General features: G+C 32.6%; 2 protein-coding genes across 2 annotated transcripts in view; both read left to right on the forward strand.

Annotated features, from left to right (window-relative positions):
• Positions 1–40: 40 nt before the first annotated feature.
• LOC125053150 lies at positions 41–1,040 on the forward strand. The gene has a single exon (XM_047654380.1). The coding sequence runs from the start codon at positions 160–162 to the stop codon at positions 997–999; it is 840 nt and encodes a 279-aa protein (XP_047510336.1). The 5' UTR covers positions 41–159; the 3' UTR covers positions 1,000–1,040.
• A 7,184-nt stretch (positions 1,041–8,224) lies between these two features.
• Positions 8,225–22,410, forward strand: part of LOC125053203 (indian hedgehog B protein) — a 33,228-nt gene continuing 19,042 nt past the window's right edge. Inside the window, exon 1 of the mRNA XM_047654450.1 lies at positions 8,225–8,571. Within this exon, the coding sequence (XP_047510406.1) occupies positions 8,296–8,571 (276 nt within the window). The 5' untranslated portion in view covers positions 8,225–8,295. The remainder of the gene's footprint in view (positions 8,572–22,410) is intronic.

Genomic DNA, 22,410 nt, shown 5'->3' on the forward strand with positions numbered 1-22,410 from the left:
AGATAAATAAATACTTTATGAAGTAAAATTATTTTATTAAGCTAAATCATCCATTCACATTTTTAACTTTCTCTTTGTAGTGAAATACTGGTAGAATATTTATATTTAAATAGATTTTACTCAAAAGAGTATCTTTATGAATTCCTAATTTAAAATGACATGATCTGTCATTTTTGTTATGTCTCATATATTGAACATTTAACATTTCACTTAAATTCTGTATTAAATTTTGTAAAAATATTGCTCAAAATGAGTTTAGTAAACCCAGCATCCGGAGACAATGAAATACCAATGACTGAAGAGAAAAATGAGAATTTACTTATATCTAAACTTGCTATCGGTAATACTGGCGATGATAAACAATCAAACGAAATGAATGGCGGAGAACCAGTACACGAGGGTTCAGAAATAGTTAGTGAACACGAAAATCTTAAGGAGAGAATCAAACAATGTCGTAACATCATAGAATCTCTGAAGTTGGAACTTAATCAAGAAAAGGCTCGCCTGGAAATGGAATCCAAACAACAGCCCAATTTGGATGAACCGAAAGTTACAACTGATCCCATTAGATCATTGGAGATAACATGTCCTCCAGACTTATATAGCACTTGTGTAGAAAATAAATTAACATGTGACGAAAACCTTATACAGTACGAAAAACAATTGCAAAGGTATCAGAATACTCTTAATATGGCACAGATTGAAAAGAAGAACGCCATTAGGAAGCATATGATTGCAAAGGCTTACAAATTAAAGCTGCTGGAAGTCGAAAACCAATGTAATATTGAATTGCTAAGGGTGAAGCAGAGTCTACAATGCCTTGAGCCATTGCAAATGATCGCTAATAAATGGAAAACAAACACTGATGAATTTAATTACGATTTGGACACCTTTGAGCTGATGCCGCGATATCCAGAACTTCATGCTGTATCTGGAAGCGACGTGTCGTCTGTTAGTGATTCCGAAAACAAAAACAAATCTGCAATTACATCGGATTAATTTATACTGTCATTTGTTTGAATATAATTATTTTAATGTGATAAAGCTTTTATTTCGCTAATTAAATGTATAATTCGCTGATAAAAACGGTGTGAAATTGTGAATTCAATAAATCAGCGGAGCGAGACCTCCGTAGTGGACCACACACATCGAGGCACGCGCTTCGAATGCGGCCGGCTCCTTAATAATGCGGCGCGAGCGCATCATGCTCACTCGGTATTCGTCGGCGCCCGATGGGAAGATCTCGTTAACATTAATATTATATCTACCTACAATTTTGTTCGCGCGGCTAGCCACGCTCAGAGGAGCTTGAATTTTATTTTAATAAGATTCCAATTTGTCAATTAGAAGGCAAAGAGAACTGGTTTGAGTCCTATACCGGATTTAGTTGCATTGTACAGGCTAATAAGAATAAATAATTATTCTACTTGCGGTTACTAGTAAGAATTTAGATACGTATGCATATTTTCCTTCTTGAAAAGTACCGCAGCCAAACATAATGATAAAATTGGTTTATAATAATTGTCTAAAAGCTAAAGGGTATACGCCAGTTCATACAAGATATCAGTGAATATCCGAAACACCTAATTATAAAAACACCAGTGACTTCACATTGGCTGCGGTCGTTAAAAATATGCAAGGAATGTTAACCGAGCGCGACCAACTTGAGTTTGTGGAAGTTGTCTTCTTTTTATTGTATGCGAAATTGATTATAAAATGTAAAGTTTCTTCGCTCAGGTAAATTTTTATGGTTTTATAAATAAGGCAAAATGCGTAGTTATTGATCCTAATGTGTTTATCTTAATTTATTTAAAGTGGTGACGAGGTAGCCTCAGTTTTAATTTCAGACGGATGGGTTTTTAATGGCTTTAAAAAGATAAATAACTTTAAAATTATGTCCACCGTTCAGGCGAAAGATACAGTAGAACCTCGATAAGATAAAGTCCAAGGGAAACACAAAATATTTTATGTTATAGAGGTTTTAAGTTATCAAGGTTCTATGTCAGGTAAAGGCTAATATAGAGGTATGTACATGTTTCTATGTACCCTTCCTCCCATTTTTACTTGAATGCATCAGAAGGATGGAAAATTAAATATGTAATCATATTTATTCACATTACTTACATTACATAAAAATAAAACAACAACTAAAGGTTTAGTCTACTTAAAAAAATCTGTGATTTTCTTTTGTTTAAAAAAATTCACTGTTTCTAAATCGATTTGATTTTCAATGACAAATAGAGAGGAGAATACATTAACATATTAACTTATGATGCAAGTAAGTCGTTGTCACAAAGCTAACTGCCGCAAAGCTTTGAAGAATTTAGATAAAGCAAACAATAGGTTATGTATTGTTTACGTTAACAATACATTAGTAAACACGTGCAAGCAATAAATACCGAAACCATTTGTTTTGACACTCTTATAAAATGACTCATTCACAAACAATTTTATGTTATAGAGGTTGTGGAAACATTTCTTTTAGTTACTGAGGGCCTATACAGAGATTATTTATTTACGTTATAGAGGTTGCGTATTTTAAGTTATAGAGGTTTTGGGCTCTGATGGGAAGGGAACATAGTATTTTTTGAAGTAACAGAGGTTTTTATGTTACCGAGGTTTACGTTATCGAGGTTCTACTGTATATACGTTTATATCTGTAGAGTATGTAAATCTGGTCGAAATTAATTGTGAATAATAAAACTAACAACCTAGGGCTTTTATATTGTACATAAGTATTTCTGATATTACTTGATATTATTACTTAACGAAATTCTAAGTATCAAGGGACATGCCTTGTAATACACTGTATATATAACATATACTTGGAAATATACAAAGAAACCAAAAAGATGAATCTGAACTCGTCAGAGGGGCCTAGACGGAGCATTTTCAACATGAGAAAAATTAATAAAATGAGACACACAAAGATAAGAAGCGTTTTGCCCTAAATGCCCTAAACTATGCCCAAAAGCTTAAATGGAGATGGGCAGGGCATGTAGCAAGACTGACGATCGATGAACTATAAGGATGACCCGGTGGGGAGGCCCTATTGGGAAACGAAACAGAGGATGACCGCTCACGAGATGGGCGAATGAAATTCCTAAGATACGTGGAGATACTTGGAGAAGGCCTTCATCTGCGGAAGGTTTCTTGCAAAGTGATTAGGAAGTAGATATACTTAAGTAAAAAAAATAAAAATAGTAAAAAAATAATAGAAATAAGTTTAATTGGTTCTTTTGCAAGAAATAATAAATCTTTTTTATTTTATTATACTGAACAGAAATAAAAATAATTATTTTTATAGGTTTCACAGTCAGTAATGCTTTTTAAAATCGCCACTAAATCCATTGGACCAATTATTATTGTTCTGCAAGGTAATCGTGAATTCAAGACCAATTTCAGTAATTGCCTCAATAATTAGTTATAGAAAAATAGACTGGTATTGACAGTTCGAAACAGCGCGACGAAATCCATTCGATGTTCCAAACTTGTAGCGCTCATGTCGCAATCTTGGAATAACGTAGAAAGTTAGTTTTAATTACCGTGATACCACAGAAATTTATATAAGTACGATTACAAAATGCTATAAATATAAGCTTTTCGTTTGTTATTTTTTTCAAAATACAGCGATTGCCTCGACGCTGAGACTTAAGAGCTTTATGGAAAGGCAAACAGTTTAAAATACTAGAGGCCGGACGTATTGGCCGAGCACTCTCTTCCATTAGCCTTTACTGACACCTTGCCGGTGCTCAGTCAAAAATATTTTTTGTTTTGACGCGACGGAGGTGCCGCCGCGACACTCATTCACTACTTGGTACAGTTTACTTAGGGCTTTACTGGCTTCAGTTTTGTTTTATACTAGCTGATGCCGGATCCTATTGATAGTATAGTAATTAGATATTTTATGTAAAAAAGGATTTTTTTTATTATTTTCTCAAAGTATTAAAATGCATTAATTGAATGGTTATTTTTGCAGCAAGCGTGGTGATCATAGGCTAAGTATTAGAGTTATTATTTGAAATAAGAATAAAAACCGTAAAATGCTACAATTAAAGACGTTTTATTAACGAGACAATTAAATTATAGTATTACTTATCACATGTACTAATAATCTGCCTAATGGAAACAATATATTGAATACAATTATACAAACCTAAAGCGCTATTACCTACATCAGTTATATACAGAACTTCTACATTTAAAATTATATATTAAACACTAAAAATGTCCCATTTGTTTTATTTTTATAGATTATATAATTTAAAAACACCATAGACGAAATATAGAGATAATAACGGAAGTAGTAAAAGTGTAGAATTATGAATGAGTAAATGCAATTTGAATGACAAAGGAGGGTTTTTGTTTACAAGAATCTTATCTCGCGATCTATTGCATAATAATTAGTTAAGGCGCCATGATTTAAGTAAACTATTTATTTTCCCTTATATGATAAAAATCACTCAGGAATGGTTTCAGTATGATTCAGTACAAAATTTTAAAGTTTCGTCAATTTACATGGGTAGACTAAAAATTAAATGTATATAAATACTTAAAATTTTGAAAAAAATATTTTACTACGAATAGGAATGTTTTTAATGTTTTAAGAACTTTATTTCTCATTAAAAAAAATGTATTTCATTTACATGAGAAACTTAATTTGTATATACGAACGAGATACACGTCCCCATCAGCCGTCCCAATTTCAGTTTACTAGGCTCATTCTGATATGTATCTTTAATGCCCTTTTGAATTGGTTAAACGCGCTAATATTACGAATTTTATACGGTAATTGATTAAATAATCACACATTCTTTATATTTTACGTCTCTGTATTTACGCATAAACATAGCTTAACGGCTGAATTTTAATTAAAAAAGGGTAATAATTCAAAATTTCTGTTTATCTAAAAATATTTTATGCCGATACCAAGGAAACATGAAATTATCACGTCGCAACCACCTAAAACGAACAATTAACATATTTTGTTGAGAATTACGGCTCTTTACATTTTATCAGTAATATTTTGGTTATTTAACTAATCTTTATCTTATCACTGGGCAAAGTATTGTACTAAAACGTGCACATTCTCACGCTTTTTGTTTCGGGCCAATTGAGCTATTTCTAAGCGCAAAGAACTTCCGAGTATTTATCTCTAAGGAAGTGTTAAATCTTTTCATGGACCTGAGTCACGTTAACATGTGGTTTGTTTGGGATTAGGGGTTTTGTAAATTGTTCAAATTGGCTTTAGTATATGCCTGAGATGAATGATGATAATATAATTGAGAAGAGAAAGTATTACTGAGGTCGAAAAATTATTTCTTTTGGAAATAATTCCTTGATGTCGGAGAGAATTTGTTGCTTCAGAAATACATATATTTATTACAGAAAATTTTAAAAATATAATTTAGTTTATTGTATTGTTTTTTTTTTAAAGACAATTCACACCAATTGACCGAGTCCCATGATAAGCTGGTGAAGCTTGTGTTATGGGTACTAGGCAACGGATATACATACATATTATAGATAGATAGACATATAAATACATATTTAAACACCCAAGACCTAAGCACAACACCAAATGCTCATCAGATCGATGTTCGTCTCAGCCGGGATCGAACCCGGGACCCATGGATTCGCAGTCAGGGGTACTAACCACTAGACCAATGAGTCGTCAAATCGTTGTAATCAAACGGTCCTGCTACATAATAACCCAAGTTCCACTAAAATATTAATTTGAACCGTTCCAAACTTTTATATTTTATTAGAATATCTTGTTTTATGAACATTGTGCGTAGCAAAATTTTTATTGAGGTCATATCTAATGCCGATTCAGTAAGGGAAAATGTAACTAATATGTGCAAAACCGCATACATCAATAGTTTGGTTGGAAAGTCCCAAGTAATATAGTAAAAACCCGTAATTCATAAATTAATTTGTGAACCACGTGTGTGTAACCAGGATGTTTGAAAATATTAAACAGTACGGTATTTGAATAAATTATACTTAACTATATTTAAATAGAAATAATAATTACGCCACTATATCAAAGAATTTGTATGTGAGATCTATAGATGACTAAGACTATGATAAACCATGATCAAGATTACTTCATTATTACTTTGAATTCTCGTAAATCTCATACTTTTTAGCTTATTGTATTATAATAAAATGGTCATGCTTTAACATAGTAACCCTAGTTCCACTAAAATATTAATTTAAACTGTTTCAAAATTTTTATATTTTATTGGATTAATTAGAACATCTGTTTCATAATTATAACATTAGTTTTATTTATTATGTAAATTTTAACTATATTATTCGTCTGTCTCTAATAACAGTACAACAGTGACATAAACAGACGATAAAGTAGTTAGAATGACTCTGGTTAAAATAAGATAGGAAAATCACTAAGCCATGCTTCACTTTTTCTTGACCTAGGTTCGATTTCTAAGATTTTTTGAATACTGTTTAAGATTGAAAGCCAAATGGCATATTGGTCGCGCTATGCCTAAATCTGGGAGTTATAAACTATTTTTGTTATCTGCATTGCGAATCTAAAGCAATTAATTAAGAGTACATACACATTTGTAATAAGTACTAAACTTTGACAAAATTACATCTAGTTTTCCCGGACTATATACACACAAGCTGAAGTCACTGAGTCGGAAATAATGTAAACATATGCCGGAAAAAAACAGAATAAGAATGACATATGAGCTGATTATGCTTTGGTCCTTGCATTTATTGTCTACGCATTGCCTACAAATTGTCCTAAACGGCCCACTGTCATGCAAATGTGGATATAAATTTCCTTCTAAAACATTTCTTTTTGTAAGGAAATCCTTTGTCGGAGAAATTAAAAGATGGGTATTTTGGCCCTGTGTTACGAATAAAACATACACGTAATTAAAAAATAACAATTTAATTGAACGCGCTAATCTTAAGAACTACTAAAAATTAAAAAATATTTTCGTGTTTAATAGATGATTTATCCAGGAAAAATAAAATCATTTAGATTAAGGTAACGTAAGGTAAGGAAAGGTATGAAAGATATTATAACATATAAATTAATGTATTTTCACGCCGTAAGCTTAAACGGCACATATGAACTTAATAGACAAATGGTGGCCTTATCGCTAAAAAGCAACTTCTTCCAGGCAACCATTGTATGGAAATAGTGCATATAAAAGTAACAAAAAAACAAAATTACTTGTAACATTAGATATACTAACTAAAACTAAACCAGATTACAATCTAAAAATGAAAAGCTAATCTTAGGGTTAATGAGTATATATATAAGTAGCTAATTTCGAGGCAGAAGAGAAATGCTCAGAAAGAAGATTCTAAAATAAAGGTATTTAACTGAGCTCGTCTGATAACAAGAGGTAAGGAGTTCCAAGCTTTATCACAGACAAAACTTATCTTCCAGGCAACTGGAAGTTTGCGATTAAAACATTTTTTATCTAACACAACATGTTATATCTAACTTTATGAATATTGTGTGTAGCTAAATTTTTATTTAGGTCACTTCTATTCTCTATCCGGATTAGGGAAAATGTAACAAATATTTGCAAAACCGCGTACATCAATAATTTGGTTAGAAAGTCCAAGTAAATATTGTAAAAACCCGTAATCCATAAATAAACTTGTGAACCACGCGTGTGTGTGTAACCACGATTTTTGAAAATATTGAATGAAGAAATTATAACTACATTTAACAATGGATTTCCGTATTCAGGTAAGCTGTAGAAAGAATATCTGTTACCTTAACCAGGCATTGACTTGTTGATCCTACTTTATTAAGATATGTATTATATGTAAAAAACGCAAAATGTTATATGTTTAATGTATTCATACCGACCTTTACCTACCTACTTGCGATATTCTATCTTTTTAACCACAAATTATTGAGGAAATATATGTTTTCCCGTAGTAACGTGATAATAAATAAAACGTGTTTTATGTATTACCTTTTATTTCATTGTGGCTAATATAACTATTCCATTATTTTATTCTGTAGTAGTAATCTAAAATAAATAATCAAGGCTATTAATTTAAATTATAAATTCTGTCTTCAATGAATGAACCTTAAATAGTCCGAAAGAAAATTGCACAAAGTGACAGTTTTGTTTAAATCGAGGCGAATGACGTAACGAGTGGTGGTGGACAGCCCCTGCAAGGGATGCAAGCAGCGTTGGTGCGGCCGGACATTCGGCACCCGATCCTCAGTGTCGCTCAAATCGCGGCGCGCGTTGGTCGTGCGTCGAACGCGCGTGAAGTGATGTCTACGAGATGAGGCTGTCTCTGGTGCTAGTGTGGTTGGGTGCAGCGGCGGCTTGCGGCCCGGGCCGCGGCTTTACACGCCGCCACGGACCGCGCCGCATCACCCCTCTAGTATTTAATCAACATGATCCGAACATTAGTGAAAACTCCAAAACAGCCAGCGGCCCCCCTGAGGGTCGTATCACGAGAGACGATGAAAAGTTCAAAGACTTAGTGCCTAATTATAATCCCGATATCGAGTTTCGGGATGAGGAAGGCACCGGCGCTGATCGCTTGATGACCCAGGTGAGATTTTATAGTTTACCAGAAGGTCTGACTTACTGAAAGGCTAAGATAAAAACTTGGTAAAAATCATCTTTCAATCAAGTATTTATTATCAATTAATAGTTGAGCGCAGAGTACTGTCGAGTTGTAAAACAAGATAATGGGCTTCAGAAGGGATCGACTATTTTGAAAACTTCTTATTGCGCGGGTAGGGACAATTGATGGTGTAAATATTAACGTTGTATGAACAAAAGGCACAAATTGCGGGCGTTACGGTAGCTTCGTAGCGATTGTAGCAGTGCAATTACGCAGGCTTTGACAACAAATACTTATTGTTTCTGTGACTAATTGATGAATGATGAATTCTTTTCATTATTGACGCCAGTTTTGGTGAATATATGGCCGTCGTAAACTCGGTGTTGAAGGTATTGAAAGTCATGCGTTGTCATTCATTTTGTAAACGCGTAAATATACTTACGGGAACCTTATTGTTGTATTCACATTGTAAGTAGTTTTTTGGCTCGTTGCGTCGATAAAAAATTTAATGCATATTAAAATCAGGAAATTCTTTTTATGTTTGAAAGGCAGTTGACATTTTATCAAACAAATTGAAGCATTGTTAAGCGACTAAATTTGTACAAAAATTTGCCAAAATAGATTGGTACCGTGCATTGAAATAAAACTAGTAATAATACGTACAATATAACATTACTATTTAACATATAAGGACTATAGTCCCAAATAATTATAATAACATTATTAAACCATTACTTGGACTTTCCTTAAATGATTAGGTAGGGTGTGGCTTCGATTCCCGTCGGGTTAGTGATGATAACTGGAAACTTTATTAAACTATACAATTTAACAACACAACCAATTATAGTTCAATAGAGTATAAAATATTTTAAAAATTTAGGAATTTGCAATATCGCAAAATAAGAAGGAAATATAAATTTGAAGACGTAAATTACTTGTCATATTTAATCTAGTAATGTATTTTTAATTTAAATTGTTACATGTTCTTCGAAAAACGTTATTCTTATTTGCGTTCGAATCATCTAAAATAGTTTTCATTTAAGATTGTTTAACGCATGTAATCAATTAGTAAACGTTTTTGCTGCCAAAGAAAATTTTCAGAAGATATTCGTTTTCATATTGAAACTGTAACGCAAAACGGATTTAGGATTAACCTCGCACTAATGGTATGGTAAACTCCATGTTATTGACAAACAAACATAATGTCATTGACGTCCGAGAATTATATAACTACTTGGTTAAAACGTAACTAAATAATATTAATTTATTTATACTATATATATACATATACAAAAAAACAGGTTACATTATTTGTTAGGCAACAAGCGGTCTAATCGCTAACAAGCGATTTCTTCCAGTCAAAGCATGAAATACCTACTGAGAGTAAAAGAAGTGCATAAATAATGAATAAAAAAAACATAAAATTACTTGTATTAGAATTATACTATACTAAACTAAAAATAAAATTATTAATAAAAATAATAGCTAATCATAGTCATAATTAATAATATTTATATAGTTTATTGGTACAACAATCTTTACAAAAAGGTACCTACTATCCAGATCATTAATAGCGAAGCTAAATTTCTCTTTTTGTAAATTTACACTTTCTATATAAATACGAAATCAATGTAGGATAATAAGAATCAGTTCTTTATATATTAAAAAAAAAGATTTTATTACTGATAAAAAGGAATATTTTTTTACTCTTACTGTTATTGATTAAATAGTGAAAATCAATCCGACCCGTTTACTTAAAAAGTAATTTCTCTTTAAAAAAATATAATAAAATAATAATTTCGCCGTAATCTATTCCAAAAGGCTTGTCGCATTATTCTCAAGCGCTGGTCATTATGTGGGTACTTCACGTTTAATTTAAATAGCTGGTACTTCGGCGTTCATTTATGTTCCTTACAAAACAAAAAGTAGGAACTATTTTCCATTGGTATCTTAAAGTCCTATTTATCTGGATAAATAAGTCAAAAGCTCTTTGACGTTGTGGTTATCCTGTGCTGTGTTTAGCGCCTATGCCGTAAAAAGTTAATTCAATTTTAAAGTAAAATAATTTTAATAAAAATAAATAAATCTAACAAACATATAGGAATATCGTGATATTGATAGAATAGCATGCATCAAAAGTTTTCAGTGTAAAATTTAATTTGTAATTTTCAGTAAGCGTAGTTCTGAAGTAATGTACTAAGTCTTTAGATTACAATAGTGATAACTTATAACACATCAGAAATATATAATTTCATAATCATTATAATGAAAATAAATACTTAAATATATTGCAATGGATTATTCCTTATAAATTAAAAAATAATAGTATAATAATAGATATAATATATCGCTCAATTAATGTCACCAATGTTTTCGTGTATGAGAGGTTTTCCAAACATGATTTGTTTACGAAAATCTATATCGAATCCATAATCAATCAATGTTTGATTAGTGTTATGTGTTTACTCGGCTCCAAAGATCATATAGCGTAGCCGATACTCATTTCCGTACAATTAACCCAAATCTTCAAATCGCTGTCGCTATTTTCAAGGATGGCTTTGTTTACTTCGTTTGCAAATAATGACTCAAGAGCATTGTAAGTTTGCTCGGCAAATATTTTAATGGCCTAATGTACTTACCCGTGGAATCCAGTTATGTGGCCATAATAATAATCGGTATTGGGTAGAGACAGTGGGATGCATGTGTGCGTTTGGATGAAGAAAGGCCGACGCGAATCCGCCGGTTATGTTATGTGCTCGCCGCGGGCAGCACATAGCCGCGTCGGGCCAAGCAGCCTTGCATTCGTAAAAATCTTCGAACCGGTTTGATGCGCCTCCATTACTTTCTTTCTGCCTCCGCTGTGCCTCCCATTTAACTCGGGCCCACTTTTTATCAGGAATCGGTATCTCCTTCTAATAGTATTATTTATTTCTCATGAATAAGAGAATACGGATGCGGTGCATTACATGCCAGCCTCGAGATAACCGTAGCTTTCGATTTTATCGATGTTTTAAGCTATAATGTCCTTTGGTACCAAGAAAGTAAGTGAATATGTCTATTTATAGATGGATGTAATGTAATCATACAAGCATAGTTGACTTAGTAAACGTGCAAGGCTAATTACAGTATTTCCCTGGTGACTGCTGATTTGTTCGACAGTGAAACAACCGCAGAGCATTGACGTAACCACTCGGCTTTGTCCATTTCAATTACATTACATACGATTTTATGTTAGACTTTATTTAATATTTCCTTTGAAAAGCTATGGGAGTTTGAGGGGTGGGAGGAAAGGGGGGGTGAAAGACATAAATATCTCGGTGATTTATGGGCGAGGTGGCCGCGGGATAGGTCAGCATTATTCAATTTGAGGCTCGAGTTACAATGAGCTTTTACTGCGGTGCGCGAGCGCAGATAGCATGTCAATCTCAAACGCTACACAAACTTATGTTATCTACTTAAAACGTTTATTGTAATCCCGAGATTAAGCCGTGTTTTAGTTTTAATGATGGCTTAGAATTGTTTATGTAATGGCGGTACCATTCAAAGCCTCAAGCTATGCGATACAACTTGTAAATTCATTACATATTTTTTAATTACCGGGAAAATAAATATTTTTATTAAAAACATGAAGTAAACGTCCTAGCGTCTTCTTTAAAATTTTTCGGTTTCACACTTACAGCGCTGCACAGCTTAATTTTTGGAAAGCTACGCATTCTTGTTAACCTACTCAGATGAACTCAGTTAGTAAGAAGATAAATCAAACACACATTAAAATCGATAAAATCGTTTTAAAGCCGCTTAATTATCGATTGTTTATATTGATTTCATTTTACAGTCTGATACGGTAAAGTGGTTTAATTTGTTGCCAGCAAAGAAGCCGCCTCCCAAATGAGGTACTTTTGTGCTTATTAGCTCAGGATAAAAAACCGAACGATCTCTTGTGAATAATTAACCATAATCAAATTAATCCTAAAATTCTACGGTGGGTTTACAACGTTGTAAAATGTAATAAAGAACACTAACGGCCGGAATATTGCTTGTTTACAAATACTTCGATATGTGGAAGTCGCTTACCGCTAATGGCCGGTTTCTATATCCAAATTACCGATGGAATTGCAACGAATTGTTAATATTATTTTATATAGGTATTTTTATAGACAACTATGTTCTTGTCTACTAAGTATAAATAATTTATTTGATATTTCAAGACTAATTATGAAAATAGTCTTATTCGTTTTTGAATTCATGTATTGATTATACTTCTTTGTAAACTAAATATGAGATTTGCAGGCATAGAAAATTACTAACTCTTACTATTTATAAGAAAAAAAAGATACTTGAAATGGGACTGCCCCCAGCCCTGAAAACGAACTGGGCAATCCAATTTTTAGCTTTCTTTACGGGACTTTTTAGTCTCACTTTCTTTACATACGAGTGAGTATATATGGTAACAATAGATCTGGCTCAGAGATATTAGGAAAAACTACAAGACATATTCCGTAATTTATTTCGCATTGTTCACGCGTATGATAATAATTACTAATTACCTATCCATATATAAGTGCTATTTGAAAGTTAACAATAAACCTGATGAAAAATGATTCGGTGGAGATTTTCAGCAACCTTTCGCCGAGTCGTTTTAGAAACCTTGCTGTGTTAATTATTTGCTATTATCATTATTATATTTATTCCTACATAACTATATATTTACAGTGTATATCGCTTGGCGGACCCAAACGATATCTTCAATACAAAGAGTCCTCTCGTGAGTTGTGTGCTTCGATAGCGCGGGCTACTCGATTGTGAGGAAGTTGCATGGATCTGGTTAGCACTGCGCCTTCTTAAGTTCTGATGATATTTACACACATGTATACATTTTCATAAGTATTTGATTGTCCTCCTTGTAACATTGAGAGCAAAAATAAAATAAAATCAACAATATTTTTACCTGATTTACACATAGATTGTATTTTTTAGGTTCTCTCTGCTTAAAAACAATAATTAATCTTTAAAAGTTTATATACAAAAATATTTTTGCCCCTGATAATTGGGACAAGACTAAAAGTATAATGAAATATTAAGTATATTAACTCGTCCCACCATTGCATCCTTGGTTAATCCCATCAATAGTGCAGCTCTCAGGTTTGCATGCATGAACACTTGTTCAAATACGGAGCCAAACTGTTCATGATAGGTCTTTGAACCGGCTGTGTTTGCGGTATGTTTTATATAGTTGCTTCTTAAGGTGGCGATAAATTAACGATTTGCATCTCTCTTGCCAACGTAAACAGTCATGATGTATGTGTACACGAATGTGTCAATATTTTAAAGTGCCATAATCTGCATAAGAATCTGCGAATACATTTTCCTTGTGATGACATGACTCAAGGCGGTAATTGATGTTTAATATAAAACTAGACATGATCCGTAAAGGTTTTTTCCTAATGAAATATTCTATTTCGAAACCTAAAATGATAAGTTTCGTATTTACATGCGAATCGGCGTTTGACGCTGTGAGACTTAAATTAAATCTTTTGTTTAGAAAAGTGTTCTATGCTGTTTTATTTGTTACTGCAAATATTTGATGTGTTACAACTGTTCTCTTATCTCACTCTTATCTGTCAAACCTCAGTCAATGCTAAGAGGCACGGGCCAAAAGACTACACACATCCCTAACAAACACAATAAAGTCGTATGTAAATAGTTGTAAAAAATCACATTACTTCATTAGATAATGTTATTAGATTACAGGCCTTTATTAATTACATTAATTTAATTAGACTAATCTTGTATCAAGTAAAACTTGCAACAGTGTACTGTTATGAATCGGTTATAAATCAAGGGATTTTAAGATTTGCTAAATAGGGCAGAATAACGTTGTGTAATGATGAGTTGCAGTGAGCGAATAATTTGAATATGAATAAGTTTTACCTACTCATTATTTGCGTATTTCATATGTCAACAAACTTATCTTGCTCAAATTAGACTATGAATGGATTAACTAATATATGATGGTATATATTAATATGTCAAATGGAAGTTTTATATGTTAATGATCAATCTTATTCGTTGTAATATAAAACGTGTTAGACATGTTATAACAATAAGTTTTAAATCATTTTAATACTCTGATAATCCTTGCATTGTTAGGAAACCACACATGAAATCTTTTAACGAAATGCACCTATGCAATACCGCAAGTAACAATTTACTATGCAATCGGGTACCTACATAAATATTCTTCTCATTTTCTTCTTTTATACTATTAGCAAAGAAAGTTTTACATAAGATGGATGACATACAAAGAACCACACAACCAGCTATAATTTGACAGCTTGCAAATGTCAAAATATATTTTTTTCGCCCATGGCGCAGGCTATAGTCTTTTGACCATACTGCCATAGTGTCAAAATATAATTAAAGACAGTTCAATTTATCATAATCTAAGTGCATATTTCTGTCATAATCCTTTAGGCGCATAAATTCACTAGTGATAATTTGATGAACTTATAAATATTACAACTACTTAACACCGTATGAGTTATATCCAGTTTATGGATGCATCAAAGTTTATTTATTTTGTACTGCTCCCAATTTCATGTTAACATCAATGGCTATTAGTAATTTATCGCTCTCACTACTCTCTTCCTTTCGCAACGTCTTTGAAATGCAATAACACCACAAATTGAAACTTTAACATGCGCTTGCACTCATTATTCTATTTTTAAATTTTCTTTGCGGTTAATAACATTTGTTTTACGCAACTTGATTTTCGGGTATCAAAGGCGTTGGACGATGTACAAATCAAATGGGTGCAAATATTGTAGAAATGTCTAGCAGAAAACTCTTTGCGACATATCCAAGTGGTCATAAAATCAGGCGTATTGTGGCGTGTCGATCGGCACTTAAATCTTACACCCAATAAAAGTGCACCTCTCCAGTACAGACCTGTAATTGGTCGCGCTCATGCTGTACTCGATTATAGCCGCGGGCTCGATCAACACGGACATACTTTTACGAGTCTCATTGGCCCTGTTTAATGACGTGTGACGGCAATACGAAGAACAATGAGCTTGTAATTGGATTTTTACAATCTTGAAAATTCATGTTCATAAAAATTCCATATCTGCCGTAAAAATCTAAATTTTATATGGACTTTGATAGTGTTGCTCAAAATCAGGCGCCGCAGGACCCTTGTCCCACCCCCCGCGTCTTCCCACCCTCACCTTTATTTATATTTATTTACCTTCCCTTCATTCAACGAAGGGCCGCCCTTTCGGCCCTTTTTGTCGCCCCGGTACAAATATTGTGAAAAGAGGCTGCGGTTTTGAGTGAATTTATTGTACCACAGTTTGATGGCACAGCCTCGATGCCGCCTCTAAAAAAATCTTTTGAAGATATAAGCAGCTGAGTTAAAATGCGATTCCGAGATCATAAATCAGAAACACTTCATTACGTTCAACAGTTTTTAATTTTTAACACTAGGATTGTTTTAAATGTATTTCGGCGCTGATAATGATATAATAAGTATAAATTACAGACTTATAGGTATATTAGACTTTTATCATTATTACAGTCCCATTTTCATCTAGTTTAATTACAATATTTTAGCTAAATACTACGAAACAACACTCGGAACCAAAACAATATTTAATGTTAATACTTAATTGATTTCAATATTTTAATCATAAAACAATGCAACGATAAATTGCCACAAATCGTGCGAGCTAAAGATGAAATCTTCACCCCATTTAAATGTTGTGACTCTAAAACGTCTGTGCGCATCAGTTATCATGATAAATGACGTATTTATTTATCCGACGATCCTAAATAGCTATGGTAATATTGGTCCTACAACAGCACAAAAGGTAACAAAACACAAAAGTTGAAAAAGGTAAACCGCGCTATTTACAAAGTGGCTAGCGAGGACCACACAGCCACAATCGAGCCGCGCGTGCGACTCCGCTCAATAAAAAAAATCATTCCCAAGTCCCAACATCAGATCTTTTTTCGGTATATCTCGCATTTTGATGGTGTGATTTGTGACGTTCGGATATGGTGACATTTCCGTTAACTTTTATGAAAAGAACTGGATCATTACCGACTTTCTTGTTTGAATTTTTTCTATTGTTCAATTCAAAGAATAAATCCACATATCATTTATGAAAACAATGTATTGGATCTCATACGCGGATTCCAGTAAAAACGCAAATTGTTATGGTAGACACGGCCGCCGAACGCCTGTGTTTACGCGAGCTCACCGCGTGCTGAAAGACGTTGAACATACGTACTCTTTGACACGATACTCACGGCCTCTCTCATCTCGGAATAGCTAATACGCCAGTTTTAACTGCATGTTATAAAAATTTATCTCGATTTCGAAAATTCTTTAAAAAAAACCAACAATAATCGCTATTGCCATTCTTCATATTATTATTAAAAATACATTTTAAATACTTGAACGTATAAAAAAAAACTTGGCGATTAAAAAGAGTGACGGAGAGTTTATTGCCAGTTCTTCTCTTCCATTCTACGCCCTTGATTTGAGAACTGGGAGTAAATGTAAAATTAGAAGCTTTTCCAATATTTTTTGACGTTCATGTACATTGTGTTACCTATATGAACAAATTCGAATTTGAATATGTAACGTATTCTACCATAAATTTGATCTATACTTGATTGACTTCATCGACAAAATGTCTACACAAAACAGGAAGTTCATGTGTACCTATATGCATGTCATTAGATGTTGGTACCGCGCTACTTTAGGGCGCTTCTAATTGACGTAGGCGCGGCGGCTGCCTAACCTAATTTACATTAATGCAAACGAGCAGCATTGTTCAGGTGTGAAACACCAGTGTCAACACGTGGTACTCAAATAGTTTATTAGCTCCACCCAGCGCTGTTCTGGCGGACTCTCTTTGTTACATCGACAGCTCTTTAAAACACGCATATTTAACGCTTAAACAAAATCATACAAGGTGCCGCAAGAAACAAATATGTCTTCCCCCTTTCTCTCTTCCTCGACGCCATTATAGTAATTATCATACACATACATACGTTAATGTTATTTCTAAATTATTTCTTGGAAGATTTTTAATAAGTAAATTTAAAGCTAAGAATGTGAAATGAATGTTATGTGATGTGGCTGAATAAATGTTTTTCTTTCTTACAGTTTTATACAACACATCACGCCGATTTAGTTTTAAATAAGGCGCTTATAAATAAATCGTTTCCCTAAAACTCCTTTATCTACAAAAAACCTATATTTATCGAAGACAATTAATTAAAAATATCTTAGTTGTTTAATAAAATGCAGACTTTAGTGTAAAAGCCAACGTTTAAGATAATGATACTCGTTTCACGTTACGAATTATTCAGATGAAGGACAATTAACTGTTATTACTGGGCAAATGTGGGAGAAATCGTATCGGTGAGAGTGTAGGTCGTTGACTGGGGGTGCCTGCGGTTGCTTGAAACTCAAGAAGAGTGTAGCGGTCACCGGGTATCTCACAGCCTCCAAAGAATGTGGCCTCGATCGTACACATTCGCCGACCGAAATTGATTTTTTATAATTAAGCGCATACCATGAAGGTTTTTTGTGATTTTTAGTGTCGTCTACATTTTTAAAACAATGATTATTTATGTGTGAAACGCGTTAAGATTTTCATTTTAATAGTTTCGGATTAATTGCTAAAAATATAACTATGAGAATATTAACGCTAAAATAATCATTACTTAATTTAATACACAGCTTGTGTGAACATTAATATAGATTTATTTTTCTTTATCCTTTAACAAGTTGAACCTCAAATGTATCAAATGACGTCACCTGAAAACAATGGTTGATCATAAATTATTGTGACAAACTGACAAACAACAACATATTAAATTAATCTCCTCATGTCAAGCATGTAGTCGATAGCCATTATAAAAAATTACCGATCGGTCTTGATGTAAAGTGCATTCTTATGTATGACAGTAAATTCACGAATATATGCGAAATGAACACGGTTAAAAAAACAATTGAATCAAATGAATCATTTTATTATCACGGATTTAATCCAATTGTTTGCTTTATTTTATTTTGATAAAATTTAATTTCGGTACACAGTGAACAGCCATCCTCCACTCACGCATTAATGAATACTTATACTATATATAATGATCGCATATCCGGAAATCTTTCAGTTGTTACTAAAAAGTACTTACAATTTGTAAAAAAGTATTTGAAGCATTTGTTCTAGTTAAAGAGTTGTGCAATGCCTTACATTGAAACAAAAGTTTTTTTATATTACTGTAGCCGTATTTTCTACAAAGCTTCTAATCTTATGATCTGCGAAGAGCGCGGTGTGGGCGCCGATCGTGATCCAATTGTTTACATTATTATAACCATTAGCGTGTTCTGAACTCGATTCTTATATTGGTAAGAACATTGCTTACTTTGAATTTAAAAAATTGTTAAACAGTTTATTACGCATTTAATTAACTGATAAAAAAGTGGTGCTTACTGCGTATATATTTTCTGTGATGCGTAAATTAAATACAATATTTTCTTATATTTATTAAATTAAAATTAGTTTTTATTGTATAATAATTATATTATTTTTTAAATGAAAATGATTAAGGTTGCAACATTTACTTTAAAATTCATAACAAAATTTTATTTATTAAAATGCAAAAATCCTCAAACATTTCAATGATTCATACATTCAAAACCGCATTGAACAGTCATAAAATATCACTAAATACACTTCATTGTTCATTTTCCTCACTTTTCTCGAAAACCTTTTCAATGTTATGTAAACAGTATATAATACTCAATAACCATGTAATCGATTCTCTTTATGGGTGTTTACAAATATTTTACATATGTTCGACATCAGATTGTGAGTTTAAGTAGCACAGACAAGCAATGCTCATGCGTACTTGTACTCGTAAGTAATGCAACGAATACGAATCGCCAAGAACTAATAATACTAATATTGTTCATGTATTATGTAAGTAGTCTGTAACATACCTCTATATTTTCTCTATGGATTAATACCCTTGACATTGTTCGAGGCTAGATTGTGTTTAGAGATACGTATTAGTATATGCATGATTCAAAATAATCAGTGTAATAGCATATAATATGTAACTTGTATATGGTTTTTATGACTGTTTTATGGAATTCAAGAGGGCCGCGGTTGCAGTACTGATACTATACGAATAGTTCCCACGGTGCTTGTTTTCCATTCCGCCTACGTTTAATATAATTTATTACTAATATTCCCTGTTAAAAGATTTAAACAGGTTAACGTTTCATAAATCTTTCTTCGTATAACAATTTTTCAATCACATTTTACACCATAGAATATGGTAAATGTTATTCGCAACACAAATACGGGATTGTTAATGTTTCGCATGGCACACACACGCATACATAGCGAACTACATCAAATCATTAAAACATTGACTGCCCCCGTGGCTTAGAGGTTAACGTTGGTGGTTTGATTCGATTCAGAAACAATTTTTGTTTTGGATACAGAAGTTACACTCACCGTCTTGCCGTAAAATGATTGAATGATACATTTTTATAAGACGAATAAAATTGATAATATATAAAGCCTGTATGAACTTTAAAACGGATATTTTTGAATCTCACAAGAGCAACGTCTAGTGCTTAATATAATTAAAAAAAGCGCAAAAATCCTCATTTATTACGTATCGAAATATTATACGAATTACCTTGTGAATGTCGCACGGACTGGTTTGAAACGCAATACTGTCTAGTTTTTTCATGTCGCCATATTTATGTAAGCAAAGCATTTAATGTCGTTATTTGGTCTAGCGGCGATTGTCCATCGAAGAACAATGCTTGATATGGTTTCGCGATTAATAATAATGATTGTAACCTGAAGGCTGGACGGTATTTTGACTATGGCTTACCTGATAAGGCACATTCGTATTGTTCTTAATCCTATCCGGAAAAAAACTTCCGCTCTTGGTTAGAGAAATAATCACGTAGGTATATTTCATACACAATATGTGTATAAGTTATTATAAAAGAGGTTCTAAGTGTTGATACGCGCAGTTGTTCTGTGCATTTATATAAATGAAATTTCAAATATCGAATGATCTACGTACGGAGTCTATGGAAATGATTTTTAGTCGCCGTAAGACTTTTAGCTTTCTTGGTATTTCTAATAATTAAATCCAGCGGCAGAGGCGAATAGATAGGCCGGCGTGTACTCAATGAGACGTAATACAAAATTATTGGTCATTGTTTTAATACAACAACCGAGACACCGGTCATAACTATTAAAATATGCAATGCATTGACCTGAATGCTCTTGGATATCTAAGTGGGGCTGTATTGTTTCTCTTAGAAATATTTACAAATTAAATCTACGGAAATATTATTGATATTGTTTGTCAAATAGAAGAAAGACATTCGCAGTTTATTAAGAGTTACTTAAAGCTCTTAGCAATGGTTTGTTCATCCAATTGAAAGTCGAGAACGATTTGTCTTTTTGTAATTGAGCATTAAAATTTGTATCCGAGTTACACAGTTCATACATAGTTATAATTAAACATATATCTACTGTTAGAGATAGTGGGTGACTCTGAGTAAGGCTAATGATTTGAGCTAAAAGAGGAGTACTAGGTAAATTCATTTTTACCTAGTACTCCTCTTTTAAAGTAATTTTTAGTATTTAAAATTATTCAAAATTAGATTCGATTAGATATCCATGTCCAATAATTGATAGTTTATGCAATGTCTATATGTTTTGTCAATAACAAGATATCTGTTCTTTACATAGAGACCAATTAGTACTGTAATAAAATACTATGTAAGCAACTATAATTTTGAGTAATAAAATATTTCGCACTTGAGTAAGTGACACGACAATGAACTTAATACGAACAGATTTTGTAATGATAAAATGTCATTTATTAACCCAAAAATAATATACTATTAAACATTTTGTCATCACCTATTAACTGCGTCTTTAGTCTAAACGTCAATGAATTATCGTCACAAAATACAAAAGATAGCTCTGTGGAATCAGGGCGATAACAATCTAAAAACTCTGGAGTCGCGGTAAACTATAGTTTAATAGTGCACTCTTTTGTTTTATAATGACAAACTACACAAGTCACAATAGATAATTCTCAAAAATGCTAAACAGATTATAAAACAGAAATAATATTAAATTGTAAACTGTGTCATATTCTCTATGCCCATCTGTCATTATTTTGTCTATTAAAAAATACAAATGTTATTATACGTATCGTAAATAAATTGTATTTTAAATTGCATTTTCTAGAATTACGCTACTTATTTAGTAAAAAATGAGACATTTGATTAACGTATTCAAGAATTTTTCTAGTTGAAGACAGTGTAATGAGCCAAATAAACAGAATTGCGTTATTTTTTCATAATGTATGGGACGTTATTCATGTATGAGCTTCTTTATTGCTTAAGAAAAAAACTCTAGACTTTCAAATTAGCATGACTTAAAAGTGAATCGATCTCTGAGGTCGGTCATTGTGTCTGCTAAGGGGGACATTTGTCTACTATTATTATTTTGGGCCGGTTTTTTATGTACCTGCCCACATGGCGCCTACCTATTCATATTCAAATTGGACTTTCGTGTTGAGTAATTTTTAACATTTATATACAATTGTGTAATCTGAGTGTTAGTATGATAAAGAATAACGCTTTATGTGTGATAAATTGAATGGTTTTTGATAATTGGTCAATAACTCGAACTTAGTTTCGAAGCGCGTGGAGGGGGTTATTTTACGATCAAATTAGATACGCGGATACCTTTTTTG

The sequence above is a fragment of the Pieris napi genome, chromosome 10 (assembly GCF_905475465.1).
Source record: "Pieris napi chromosome 10, ilPieNapi1.2, whole genome shotgun sequence".
Taxonomy (NCBI): Eukaryota; Metazoa; Arthropoda; class Insecta; order Lepidoptera; family Pieridae; genus Pieris; species Pieris napi.